At 42.3% G+C, this 11,547-nt stretch overlaps 1 protein-coding gene across 2 annotated transcripts; it reads right to left on the bottom strand.

Moving 5' to 3' along the window:
* Positions 1-390: 390 nt before the first annotated feature.
* On the bottom strand, positions 391-7,099 carry ddx23 (DEAD (Asp-Glu-Ala-Asp) box polypeptide 23). Of its 2 annotated transcripts, none has more exons than XM_030055528.1 (17): positions 6,964-7,099; positions 6,288-6,445; positions 6,045-6,170; positions 5,785-5,878; positions 5,627-5,692; positions 5,386-5,524; positions 5,163-5,296; positions 4,855-4,967; positions 4,602-4,745; positions 4,198-4,423; positions 3,654-3,799; positions 3,276-3,453; positions 2,571-2,813; positions 2,306-2,457; positions 2,090-2,198; positions 1,805-1,979; positions 391-1,251 (listed from the first exon to the last, which is right to left on the bottom strand). In XM_030055528.1, exons 2-17 carry the CDS (start codon positions 6,443-6,445, stop codon positions 1,028-1,030), a joined length of 2,427 nt encoding a protein of 808 aa, XP_029911388.1. In that variant the 5' UTR covers positions 6,964-7,099; the 3' UTR covers positions 391-1,027. The 2 variants fall into 2 exon arrangements, with proteins under 2 accessions (XP_029911388.1, XP_029911389.1); XM_030055529.1 differs by lacking the exon at positions 6,964-7,099 and adding an exon at positions 6,693-6,711.
* Positions 7,100-11,547: the final 4,448 nt, after the last annotated feature.

Genomic DNA, 11,547 nt, shown 5'->3' with positions numbered 1-11,547 from the left:
TCTATTTGAAAATAGATTTACAATGCTAAGTAAAATATGACTTAAGTGAAATAAACATGACATTTTATGTACTTTTAATATTGTTGGGGTCTTTTTGTGTCTCATTAATGCTGTGTACGCAAGTATTGTGAACATAATTATGCAAATGACAAACTAAATCTTCACACATTACTTTTCCATGTGATGAAACACTGGGCCAACACAGGGACACACACCGGGGTCACTATGGACACCGAAACATACATCCACTTTGCAAACAAAAAGGTAAAAAAGCCTTTCTTGTGATGTGCAGTCTGTAGAACTAAAAATGTGTATCAGTGAGAGAGTTAAAGTAAGATGAATTCACATGTGAGGACAATGATGGCAGAAGAACACACACACACACAGACATTTGTTGTGTTTGCTGTATTCATTTCATATAAATGACATTTAAAACAGCACATTCCCATTTACTCTGGTGAAGCATTTGACTGGGAAAAAAAATGGTATTGGTCTCTTGCAAACTGAAAAAAAAAAAAAAAAATCAAAAATATGGTAACTGAAAAAAAATTTAAAATTCACAACATAGCACTAACACTTGTCTACACTCACATGTTGGCTGGTATTTAACACACTGATAAGTGACTGTCAATGGAAGGATGGTATTTCTAAAGCAATTCAGAGAAAGAGTGATGATCATTACAAATGAGGATATTCAGAGTCCTGCTGCCTGATCCTGGACCAGCACTTCTGTCCGCAGGAGCACCAGCAAACACATACCATGTTTATAAATCTCTGAACAGTCAAATTCCCGTACAGCCACAAGAGCTCCCCATCTTTGAGTCTGACTATTGTTTAAAGAAGCTCAGCACCAGTGGTCTGATTTCAACACCAGGCAGCATTCAAGCCCTTCTCAAGCCAGAGAGGCGCAGCACTGCCCTACCGCTGGCCCAAAGACATCAAAATACAGAGTGTAAAACAACACACACACTGCTGTATGCATATCAGGAAGGAACAGTCTGAAACCTAGTGTGTGCAGGTGGAGCTTTCAGGCAAAGATGGTCTCCTCTCGTCTCTTCTTGGTCAGGATGGTGCCCGGCTTGTGTTGGGCGTCTGGGTGGTTGGCGAGCTCTGGCGGGCACGTGGACACCGGGCTCTCGAGGATGGCCTGCTTCAGGTCGTAGAACACCGACGAGTCCTCTTTAGTGAGGAAGGTCATGGCCACGCCGCTCTTACCGGCACGACCCGTACGACCGATACGATGGATGTAGTCTGCGGAGAGGGGCGGGAGAGACGAAAGGGAGAAATATTCGTTTTTCGCCAGGAATAACAGCAGGAGGAACACAAGGCTAGAGCAGAGCCCTGACAGTCCCGCTAGACCCCAAATCCTTTTAGCAAACTTGGGCAAAGTCACTTTAAGCCTCCACCAAAAGGCATACAGTGATTCATATTGTATTGTCACTGCATATGCAACCAAATGTCGTTCAGCAGCAATCCAAAACGGAGCGGATTAAAGGACAAACAACAAGTAACATGAAAACATATTGATATCAAATTACATTATAAAGGGCAAAGAAAAACAACGGTAACACTTTAAACTGTTAACATTCAAGTAAGTATCAACTTAGTATCAGCGCTGCCTCAGCCTAACCAAGTTATACCAAGTTATACTACGTTAAAGGTCAGTTGATAGTCCACTGACGTGATGTTATGTATTTACATTGAAAATTGACATCTGACAATCTTACATTCCAAACAATGTGTGACCAAAACAAAATATTAAAGAACAGCTGCACCTCTGAGCCATGAGAGCGCGGCCTCTTACCTTCAATGTTCTTGGCCATGTCGTAGTTCAGCACCATGGAGACGTCCTGGATATCAATACCTCGACCAGCCACGTCTGTGGCCACCAGGATGTCTTTGGCTCCCGCCTTCAGATTGGAAAGCGCAAACTCTCTCTGCTCCTGTCCTTTGCCACCGTGAAGTGTGCAAGCATTGTACTGTGTGGAGTAAAGAAGGGGGAAATTTTTTGGTTAAAATTGGCTACACACTTTCAGCATTCTGGAAATTCAATTTATTTTTTGGTACAGTCGAGTCCAGAGTGACTTACTCCCATCTTCTCCAGAGACTTGGCCAGCACATCGCAACCCTTCTTCTGGTTGACAAAGATAATAATGGGAGGCTCGAAGCCGCGCGCCAACACCTCCAACAGCTTCTTCCTGCAGCACACACAGCACAAAACGGCTCAGTATGTGGCAACAATTTGAGACAGAAAGCGTGATTATTGAAGGAGCATTCATGTTTCCAGTGTGACTGTTTGTCTTACCTCTTCTCTCCCTCTGACATGAGCAGGACCTTCTGTTCGACTCTCTCGTGGGGTTTGCCGGCAGAGCCGATGTAAACCACAGCCGGGCGTCTCAAGTAGCTCCGGGCCAGCCTTTCCACAGCTGGAGGCATGGTGGCTGTGAACATGACGGTCTGTAAAAATATAAACACACAGAGATTAGAGACAAAATGTAAACCTGTGCACCGAGGCACCAACACAACAGTCCTGTTTGTAAGTGATGGCAGTCAAAGCCATACCAACGTACCTGTCTGTATTTGTGTTTTCCAGATTCAAAGTTCATCATCATTTTCTCAGGGTCCTCTGCCTCGTCCGTGTCTGGTTTCTGATTGGTCACGGGGATGTATTCCAGAATCTTCTGGACGTCGGGCTCAAAGCCCATGTCAATCATACGGTCGGCCTCATCGAGGACCACGTAGGTGCAGCGACCCAGGACCAGGTAGCGGTTCTCCAACACGTCAATCAGACGACCAGGCGTGGCGATCACAATCTGTCAGAGGACAAACAGGAAGTCGTTGTACATGAGTTTCATGTGTGCATGTGTGTAGCTCTACAGACGTTTAGCCAGGTGGACCTTCCAACGTTTGCTGACGTATTGGGTCTTGACTCTACACCTATAATGTTGCATTTGTTTTTCAATCTGTTTTACGTTTTTAAACATCTGTTAATATATTTTATTCCTGGTATTGTAATTTTTCTGTTGGCCCATTTTATTCTTCATGCCTGATCCTAACTTCCATTTTTTGTGTCTTTTACTGTTTTATTTTACTGTTTATCTGCTCATTGTGAAGCACTTTGTAACACTGATTTTGATTAATGGTATTTGCCTGGTAACCAGAAATTTGACTGATATTTGGCATCAGTGGTTAACTGTGCTGTGTCAGATTAGCGGCTGTTAATCTGGCCTTTCTCTTGCTTCATCACACACTGGTGCACATGCTGGATGTTTCACCTCACAGCCCATCCTAAGACGGAAGCCCTGGTCCTCCCTGGAGATTCCTCCGATCACAGCCACTGTTCGAATGCCAAGTGGTTTGCCAAACTTTATGGTCTCCTCTTCGATCTGCTGGGCCAACTCACGAGTTGGAGCCAGGATGACAGCATACGGACCCTGGTCAGAGTCTTCAATCCTGCAGGAACAGAAAAGGAAAAAGAAAAAAGAAAAAAAAAAAACACTGAGGATTGTAGCTGCTGTACATTTAGGCATGTTAGGACAAAAGAAAATGGGATACAAGTCCTATAATATGACACACATTAAAGATCAAAAATGGAAGAAGAAATGAATTGTTCACGCCATTATGTGTTACTATTGTAGCCATGGCTGTCTTGCCTGTCAATTTTTGGGAGGGTGGTAATCCAGACAAGCAGGGGAATGAGGAAAGCAGCCGTTTTACCGCTACCCGTCTCAGCCACGCCGATGATGTCACGGTTCTGTAAACCGATGGGAATGGCCTGTCTCTGAATAGGTGTGGGATCCTGGATTCAAAGGGGGACAAAAAGTTAGTCATCAATTCACCAAACTAAAAGAAAGCAGGAAAATTTAACAACGGGGTAAAAAAAAAAAAAAAAAAAAAAACTGGGCATATGTGAACTGAGATTTTATTATTCATAAACACTCGTACCTGCAAAAGTAAACACTGGCATAAAAAAAATAATAGATTTAATTTAATATTTCAACAAGAAGTATTTTACTCATTAAACTATTGTTGCATTTAACTCTCATGCACACTAAAGCATCCAAGAAATTCTGAAACCCAAATGGCAGTGTGTCTCTCTTTTCAAAGACACAAAAATTTGATTATAATGAAACTCTGACTGGCTCTCCCTCGCTCTGTATGGCTCTTTTAAAACCCTCAGTGACTCAGAGCACTGACCTTGTAGCCACATTTGTCGATGACCTCCAGGATGTGTGGGGGCAGGGTGTACTCCTTCCAGTTCCTGATGGGGTTCGGGATCTTTCCTCCCTTGGTGGTGATGCTGTAGTCCTCTCTGAAGATACGCCAGTCCCTGTCTGTCATCTCATCCAGCTTCTTCTGGGACCAGTGTCTGTCGTCCCAGCGCTGCTTGGCTTCCTTCTTGCGCACCTTCTTCAATCTCGTCCTGAGAGGGACAGGGATTGGGGATTGGATGGTGGGAAAGTGTGGGTGAAGTAACTGTGAGTCAACTATTGAGTGAAGTATTTTTCTACAGGATGGGAGTCAATTCTAAGACCTGAAAACCATGAACAGGGCTGATATTTGATGCAGGGTGTGTGTGTGTGTGTGTGTGTGTTACTCACTCCTCCTGCTCCTTCTCCTCCAGCGTGCGCCTCTTCTCCATCAGGTCGCCGTAGAAACGTGACTGCTCTCTTTTCTGCTGCTTCAGGTCAATCCCAGCGATGAAGCCCCGTCCATACAGCTGGACCTGATGCTTTTCTTTGTAACTGCAACAGAAATGGGGAATATTAAATCAATTTAAGTAACAGTGACCAGGGCAAAGCAAAGCCTTTCCTAAATTCCTGATCAAGTTGCAGAGTGCACGTGCTGACTCACATGGGGTTGTAGTCGATGGACGTGTCTTCAGAAGCGTCCCACTCAAAGACAAACTTCCTGTCGTTCAGGTGGCGTGTTCGTCTGCGTTTCTTAATTCCGCCCAGGTAACGCTCCTGAAAACATCAGAGAGCCCAGCTTTAGGAGATTCGACTAAATTATCCAACTATTTTGTCCTGATGAAGTTTAAGGAACCATAGAGGGTCAATATCATTATAATCAAACTTGATACAGTGCAAAATGTCATATTGCAAGTTGCAACCACTGTTATATCTGGTCTGTAAAATCATGTAGTTTCTCTCCAGACTCACTTTGATGGCCTGGAGTTCTTTGCTTTTATCTTTCTCCTCTCTGATCTTCTGTCGGCCATCATCCTCTTCGTTTCCGTTGTTTTCTCGCTCCATCCGTTCCCTCCGCTCCCGTCTGTCCCTCTCCTGTGGGTCCTCTGTAACAGAGACCCCCAGTCAGAACAAACAAATGACGACGTCTAAAGCAACCAGACAGGAATCTGTGAGCCTGATACCTGATACGTACCCATCATTTTTCTTCCAATTTCTTGGAACATCCTTCTCTTCTTCCTCTCCTCCTCAATCATCCTCTTCCTCTCTTCCGTCTGCTGTTCCCTCCGTTTCAGAGCCTCGGCCTCTCGCTCGGCCTTGGACAGGAACTTGGGCTGAGGAGGACAAAGTTTAAAAAAATAAATAAATAAGTAGTAAGGGAATGTGAGCGCTGAGCTGGAGAGCAAAGAAACCGTAGCTCTGGGGGAACTTCTCACCTTTGCCTCTGCTTCCTCCTCTGCCTTTTTCTTGGCAAGAAGCTCTTCCAGAGACAGTGGCTGGACCTGCAAGGAAGCAGCAGAGGCCAAACCTTCAAAATAACACCCCAACGAAATTCTTCACAACTGAAACTGATTCAGCTGAACCCAAACTGTACCTTCTCTTTCTTCTTCTTATCATCTTCCTCTTCTTCTGTTTTTATATCCTTCTCCCTCTTTATTCTGGAATCCTTTGACCTGGGTGATGTACTTCTAAAGAAAAGCGAAACAAACTGTGTAACAAACAAACTTTGGACCAGAAAGATAACACATAACTCCACTACAAATGGTTCATTTCAGTGAATACTACTGGCTGACTTCAATCACAAAGCACAGGTGTGTATTACAGAGATCAGACTCCCGGTCGACACACACACACCTGGACTTCTTGCCGCGGTCCTTGTCGCGCCGGTGTCCATCCTTGTCTCTGTCCTTACGACTCCTCTCTCTGTCCTTATCCCTGTCACGCTCTTTGTCTCTGTCTTTGTCTTTCATGCGACGGTCCCTGTGGATAAAACACAAACGAGACATAAAACAACAATCACCAACGTAAGCCTGATTGTCAGATTGTTTGCCCTTCTAGGTGGGTGTGTACCCTGATTGTTAATGATCATTTAACCACCTTTCTGGAGATTTAGAGCGGTTCCTTTCTCGGGATCGATGGCGTTTCCGTGAGGGGGGGGACTTGCGGTCCCGGTCCCGTGAGCGGCTGCGTTTCCTCTCCCTGTCCTTGGTCCCTGAGGAGTCGGCATCCTTCTTGTCAGTGGAGTCCCCTGCCATCTGAAAGCACACAGTAGCTCTGGGTCACATCTCCAACAAGACAGCTTTTATCTGAAACTGTCCACCCATCCACTCCCACTGTGACACTCTGCTTATTGAGGAGACTAACATTAAATAATGAAAGTCTTTGCTGCTGGTTAACTTATGTTGTCTGGCAGCAAATTTAGCCTTCTAACCTCCAGTTGTGGTTAGTTACCATATTAGATTATTAGATTATTAGAACATTAACAATGCCTACAAAACATACATGGTCAGCTGAGAGGCAGTTCACACAGACAAATCACCCACTTTCTGCTGCACTTAGCCGATGTTAGCTAAACGTAGCTCAACTTTAACTCATTCAAACTGAGAGAATTAGCGCTCTGCGTTAGCTAACGAGTTAGCAACGAAGCTAACTTTCTACAAGAACAGCGGCTGCCTGCCCAAACATACGCAGCTAAAAACAAATTCAAGCAGACTTTATGCAGGGTATAAATTATGCTAAAGAAAAACGCGGTGTAAAACGGTTAAACGCACACCTTGATAACTTGTCAACAAAAACACTTATGTTTCCCCGTCGTTTCAAGAAGACGCCATGTTGTCCAGCATGAGCCGAGGCAGGCCGCTGTGTGTGGGAACTGTAGTGCGGAGGGTTGGACGCAGCGCGGCGTCAACGACCACGAAAACTACAATTCCCGACAAACCGCGCCGACCCCCTCTCAGGCCCCCTGTTGTTTGGCACATGGACACCTAAGTGCCTGTCCAAAATGTTATTTTTGAGTCTGATTATACCGTCTTTCAAACACAGGGTGGCACCCGTGTCACAAGTTGGCACCATACCAACTTTTAATCTCGATTCTAACACAATTCATGAGGAATTTTCATTAATATAATCAAGCGTTCAGACTTTTACACAATGGAATTTTTTACACAATGTAAGTGAAATTTAACTAAAGAAAAAAGCAGACGTCTGTGGTAAATTATCCATTTTAAACATGAAACAGATAAAAAAAAAAAAAATACTTTAATCTTCCTTGCCAGGCATCTACAAGGGGATTGATAAAGAGACAACCTTCATTTGTAAACTGACATAACAGTGGGATCGCTTTGTATGGAGCCTGACTTTTTTTTTTTTTTTTTTTTTTTTTTTTTTTTTAGTGGATCCTATTATCAATATCTTCAATGATGCATATTAAATTACTGCACCACATGCGTTTCTGTGTCCGTCCACCTCACTTAGTTATCACTCCCACGCCCACTGGTAGTCCAGTCAGCACATTTTGGAAAGGTGATGGCTCACTACATGACTTAAAATAGTTTCATCCAAATGTTCTGACTAAAGACCCATCTGTTCTATTGTCTATTTCCTTTCTTCCATCACACTCCTATTAATAGTAAACTTTATTAATGTAGCACTTACAAAAGAGTTTATAAAGTGCTTGACAAAAAGCGTGAAAACAAGTTTGGTCAAAGATGTAAAAAAAAAAAAATGAATGAGAAATGAAAACAAAAAAACATACAGAATGACTTAAGATTAAAAAGTACAAAGTGGTGTTTTAAGAGGTGGTTTAAAAGATGATAGTGAATTAGCTGAGGTGCCCACATTTGTGCATTGATTAAAAAAAAAAAAAAAAAAAAAACCTCAGCTCTTCTTGTTCAGTCAGTCAGGACGGCCCCGCCTGAGTATCTCACACACCCTGCCTGATGTGAGAGACTAAACTCTGCTGTATAGAAACAATGTTGAGATGCTAAACTTACTCATACATGGTCACATAATCCTATGTTTTGTAACAGATTACAGCTAAAGAGCAGTGTTCGTGCATCTTTTTTAGGGCAGCCAAAACACTTCTTTGTGTGTGTGTGTGTGTGTGCATGAGAGAGAAAAAGAGAGAGAGAGAGAGAGAGAGAGAGAGAGAGAGAGAGAGAGAGAGAGAGAAAGTGAGTGTGATGCTCTCATGCAGATAGATAAAGCACATTTTGGTTGCAGCAATGCTGGAGTGCAGCCATGACTGGCTTGGTGTTAGCAGAGGTGCTGATTCATATTCTGGACCTGCCTTTTCATCCGCCGGGAGATGAAGAGAGATTTATGGAGCAGTTCTGAAGGTGAAACAGTTTCAGTAGGAACAGATCAAAGTTGATGCTATGAAAAGGGAAAAAAAAGGAAAAAAAAAAAAGAAGAAGAAGCAAGAGACTGGGGAAGAAAACAGCCGCTTGGTTGGACAGTAACAGTCTGATTTAATATATAGTGTTCAATCTTTCAACGGCGTTTCTTTGTTTCTCACTCTATAAGAAATAAGAAATGCTCCATCATTAGCTCGTGTTTGGTAATTCAAGACAAGTCAGGATGAAAGGCTTGGGATGAAAGCTGCGAATGAAGTGTAATGAATCATTTGAATTCCCTGCATCGCATACCCACTATTGAGAGAATGGCTGTTATATCCATTAGGAGGAAGGGAAAATGGCCTAATGTGTATCAGGCTTTTCCCATCTCAGTCGATCTATAAATCCTTAATCAATCATTTATCCTCCTGGGGATAAACAATTATCATTTTGTCTCAGCGGCTGGCATAGATGTACCAACTTGTGATGCAGTGGAGCAGGACACAAACCCATCCAGTGTGGCAGAACGGGCAGCTGTCCCTTAGATCAAAAAACACTGCAATAATTATCAGTCACAATATGAGATATTAGATTTTAGCGGCTATCAGGAGTTTTCTGCACTTAGACTGTTCCAGCTGATTGGTCACAGTATCCACATCACTAATGATTGTTTATCAAAAATCACTTGTGTGTGAATATCTGATCAAAGTACCAATAAATAATATTGTCACAGAATCAGTATGGAGGTGCTTGGTCAAAGATATTGTCATATTTTATTTTGTTGAATTTTCTTAGCCCTATCATGCATAATGCAACATACAACCTACATGCAATCATAGAAAACAGATTGGTGTGATTTCTTAATTAACCTAATTGCAATGGGAGTTTTTCATTTGCAAGAAAACAGTAACATGGAGTATGCAATGTACAGGTTTGTGGATTAGGTAAAGTCAATTATGAATTTCTTAATCTGGAGGCATTAGGCTACTTATTTGTGTCACCATAATTATGCATCACGCTATCATAAAGGGTTTGTTGTGGATGTATGAAATTTATATCAAACATAATTTGGAAAACAGATTGATGTCAGTCGGGGTGGAAATCACTTTTTTTTTTTTTTTTTTTTTTTTTTTACATTGTACTTTCCATTCAGCACCAGTGACATTTTGTGTCTCTGCCCGTGACGTACCTCACATACACACAAACACACAGTCTTAATACTTTTTCACTTTACTGTTGCTATGGCTACCCAACTTCTGCCACAAAATGAATAGCCTGGCGAGGAGCTCATGTTATGTCTACATTTGCCCCTAGCAAATAAGTATGAGAGTGAGGACTGAGCACAAGAGTACAAACTCAAACATGCTACTTATTACTCTGTCATCAATATCACTTCAGGCAGTCTCGTTATTTTTGGTGTTTTTTGAAATTAAGAAAGTACAGAGCAGACAGACAGAAATATGACACTACAAGAGACAAACAAATGCATGCGCTTGCCAGGTGAGCAGAGAAGTTATGGAACATTATCTCATAATATATGATATATCATATACATAGGCTACATTCAAGCACTTGAGTTCATAATTTACCCAAATGTGTTCAAAGCTCCTGAGCAGAGGATTTGATCATCACACCTGGGAAAACAGTTTCACCTTCTCATACATTCATGTGATTTTTTTTTTTTCCTACAGAAACCTGTGTGGTTCCTGCAGCTGGACGATATAGATAAAAAATAACAAACATCACCATATCTTTGACTGAGTGCTCTGATATCAATATTGTGATAATACTGTAGTGATGACCACTGATGCATTCATAATGATGACCAAGCAGGCAGAGGGAAACAATAGAACATGTATAACAGGGTAATAAGCTCTGAAAATTGCCTCCCTTTACTGTAATGCAGCCTTTAAAACCAGGAAGAGACAGATATTATGATATTATGATATACAAAATCCCACACAATATCTCGTCTCACATCACAACATCACATCAATTCAGCTCTAATATCTCCGTAAGCTAAAAATGTAAACATATGTACTGTTCCCTTTGTGTTAACCACATAAGAAAAGAATAGTGTAATGAAGTCACAAGTGGCAGGCTGACCAATTCAAGCATCAATGAGACAATTCAGCTGACAAAGAGTTAAAGCAGAGGAATCAGAAATCTGGTCCCATTTGTCTGGATGGAAGGACAAGCAGACATTATGTACCAAAAAACATAACCAATATTGCAGTCTAATAATGAAGTCAGAGGAGGCCGTTGATTAAGATTAGAGCTCAGGGCTGATGCAGTTTGAAAATAGGGGAAGGTGAGAATTGAACCATCAACTTCCTGGCATAAAGACGTGTTTTTGTCCCACTGAGCTAACGCTGCTGTTCTCTGCGTGGCTCTGCTGGAGTTTGGGTCTGAAGACCGGTTGACACATGTGATATCTGGCACCTCAATGAAGACAGTCTCATAATGAGGTCAGACGATCGAAAGAGGACGTCGTATCGGAGGCAGTTTGAAAATGAGATATGGTGAGGTCTGAACCTTGTCCCCTGAGGTTCACAGACAGCTGAGCTAACTCTTCTTCTCTCTGCTGCTCCTTCACTTGGAGTCAACAAAATAACCAAGGTGGGGTGTTACTGTCAGAATGGTGTTTGTTCTGTGTACGGTGGTCAGGTCATTGATAGAGTGGAAGTGAATGAGGCTTCAAACACCTCAATGGAGAAACCACAGAGCAGAAAGAAGTTGAATGTGGTGAATCAGTCTGCCATCCAGTGTGTTTTCAAATTGAAAAGGAGCATGCGTTGCACACAGTGACTGAGGTAGGCATACAACAGCAGTCGATGGCTATTTAAAGTCATTGAATGAATGAATGAATGAATGGTAAGAAATGTAAGCAAGAAAATAAATAGAATCAGGGAGGTTACTACAGTAAATGAGCCAATCTTGGTGTGACTTTGATGAAATTTGTACAAGAAGAAGCAAAAAATCTATGTAAAATAGTGGGAAACCTTCCCTGGCTTACATGGATA

This window comes from Myripristis murdjan, chromosome 7, assembly GCF_902150065.1.
Source record: "Myripristis murdjan chromosome 7, fMyrMur1.1, whole genome shotgun sequence".
NCBI classification, from domain to species: domain Eukaryota; kingdom Metazoa; phylum Chordata; class Actinopteri; order Holocentriformes; family Holocentridae; genus Myripristis; species Myripristis murdjan.
Note: the sequence above shows the minus strand (reverse complement) of the source record. Positions and strands in the feature narration are given on the sequence as shown.

Bases quoted from the DNA above. Each gene is read 5' to 3' on its own strand.
- ddx23 (XM_030055528.1), bottom strand. From the start codon at position 6,445: ATGGCAGGGGACTCCACTGACAAGAAGGATGCCGACTCCTCAGGGACC. The intron at 5,879-6,044 runs GTGTGTGTGTGT...GCTTTTCTTTAG, and splicing joins GACCGCGGCAAGAAGTCCAG to AAGTACATCACCCAGGTCAA. The intron at 4,424-4,601 runs GTGAGTAACACA...TGTCCCTCTCAG, and splicing joins GAGGAGAAGGAGCAGGAGGA to GACGAGATTGAAGAAGGTGC.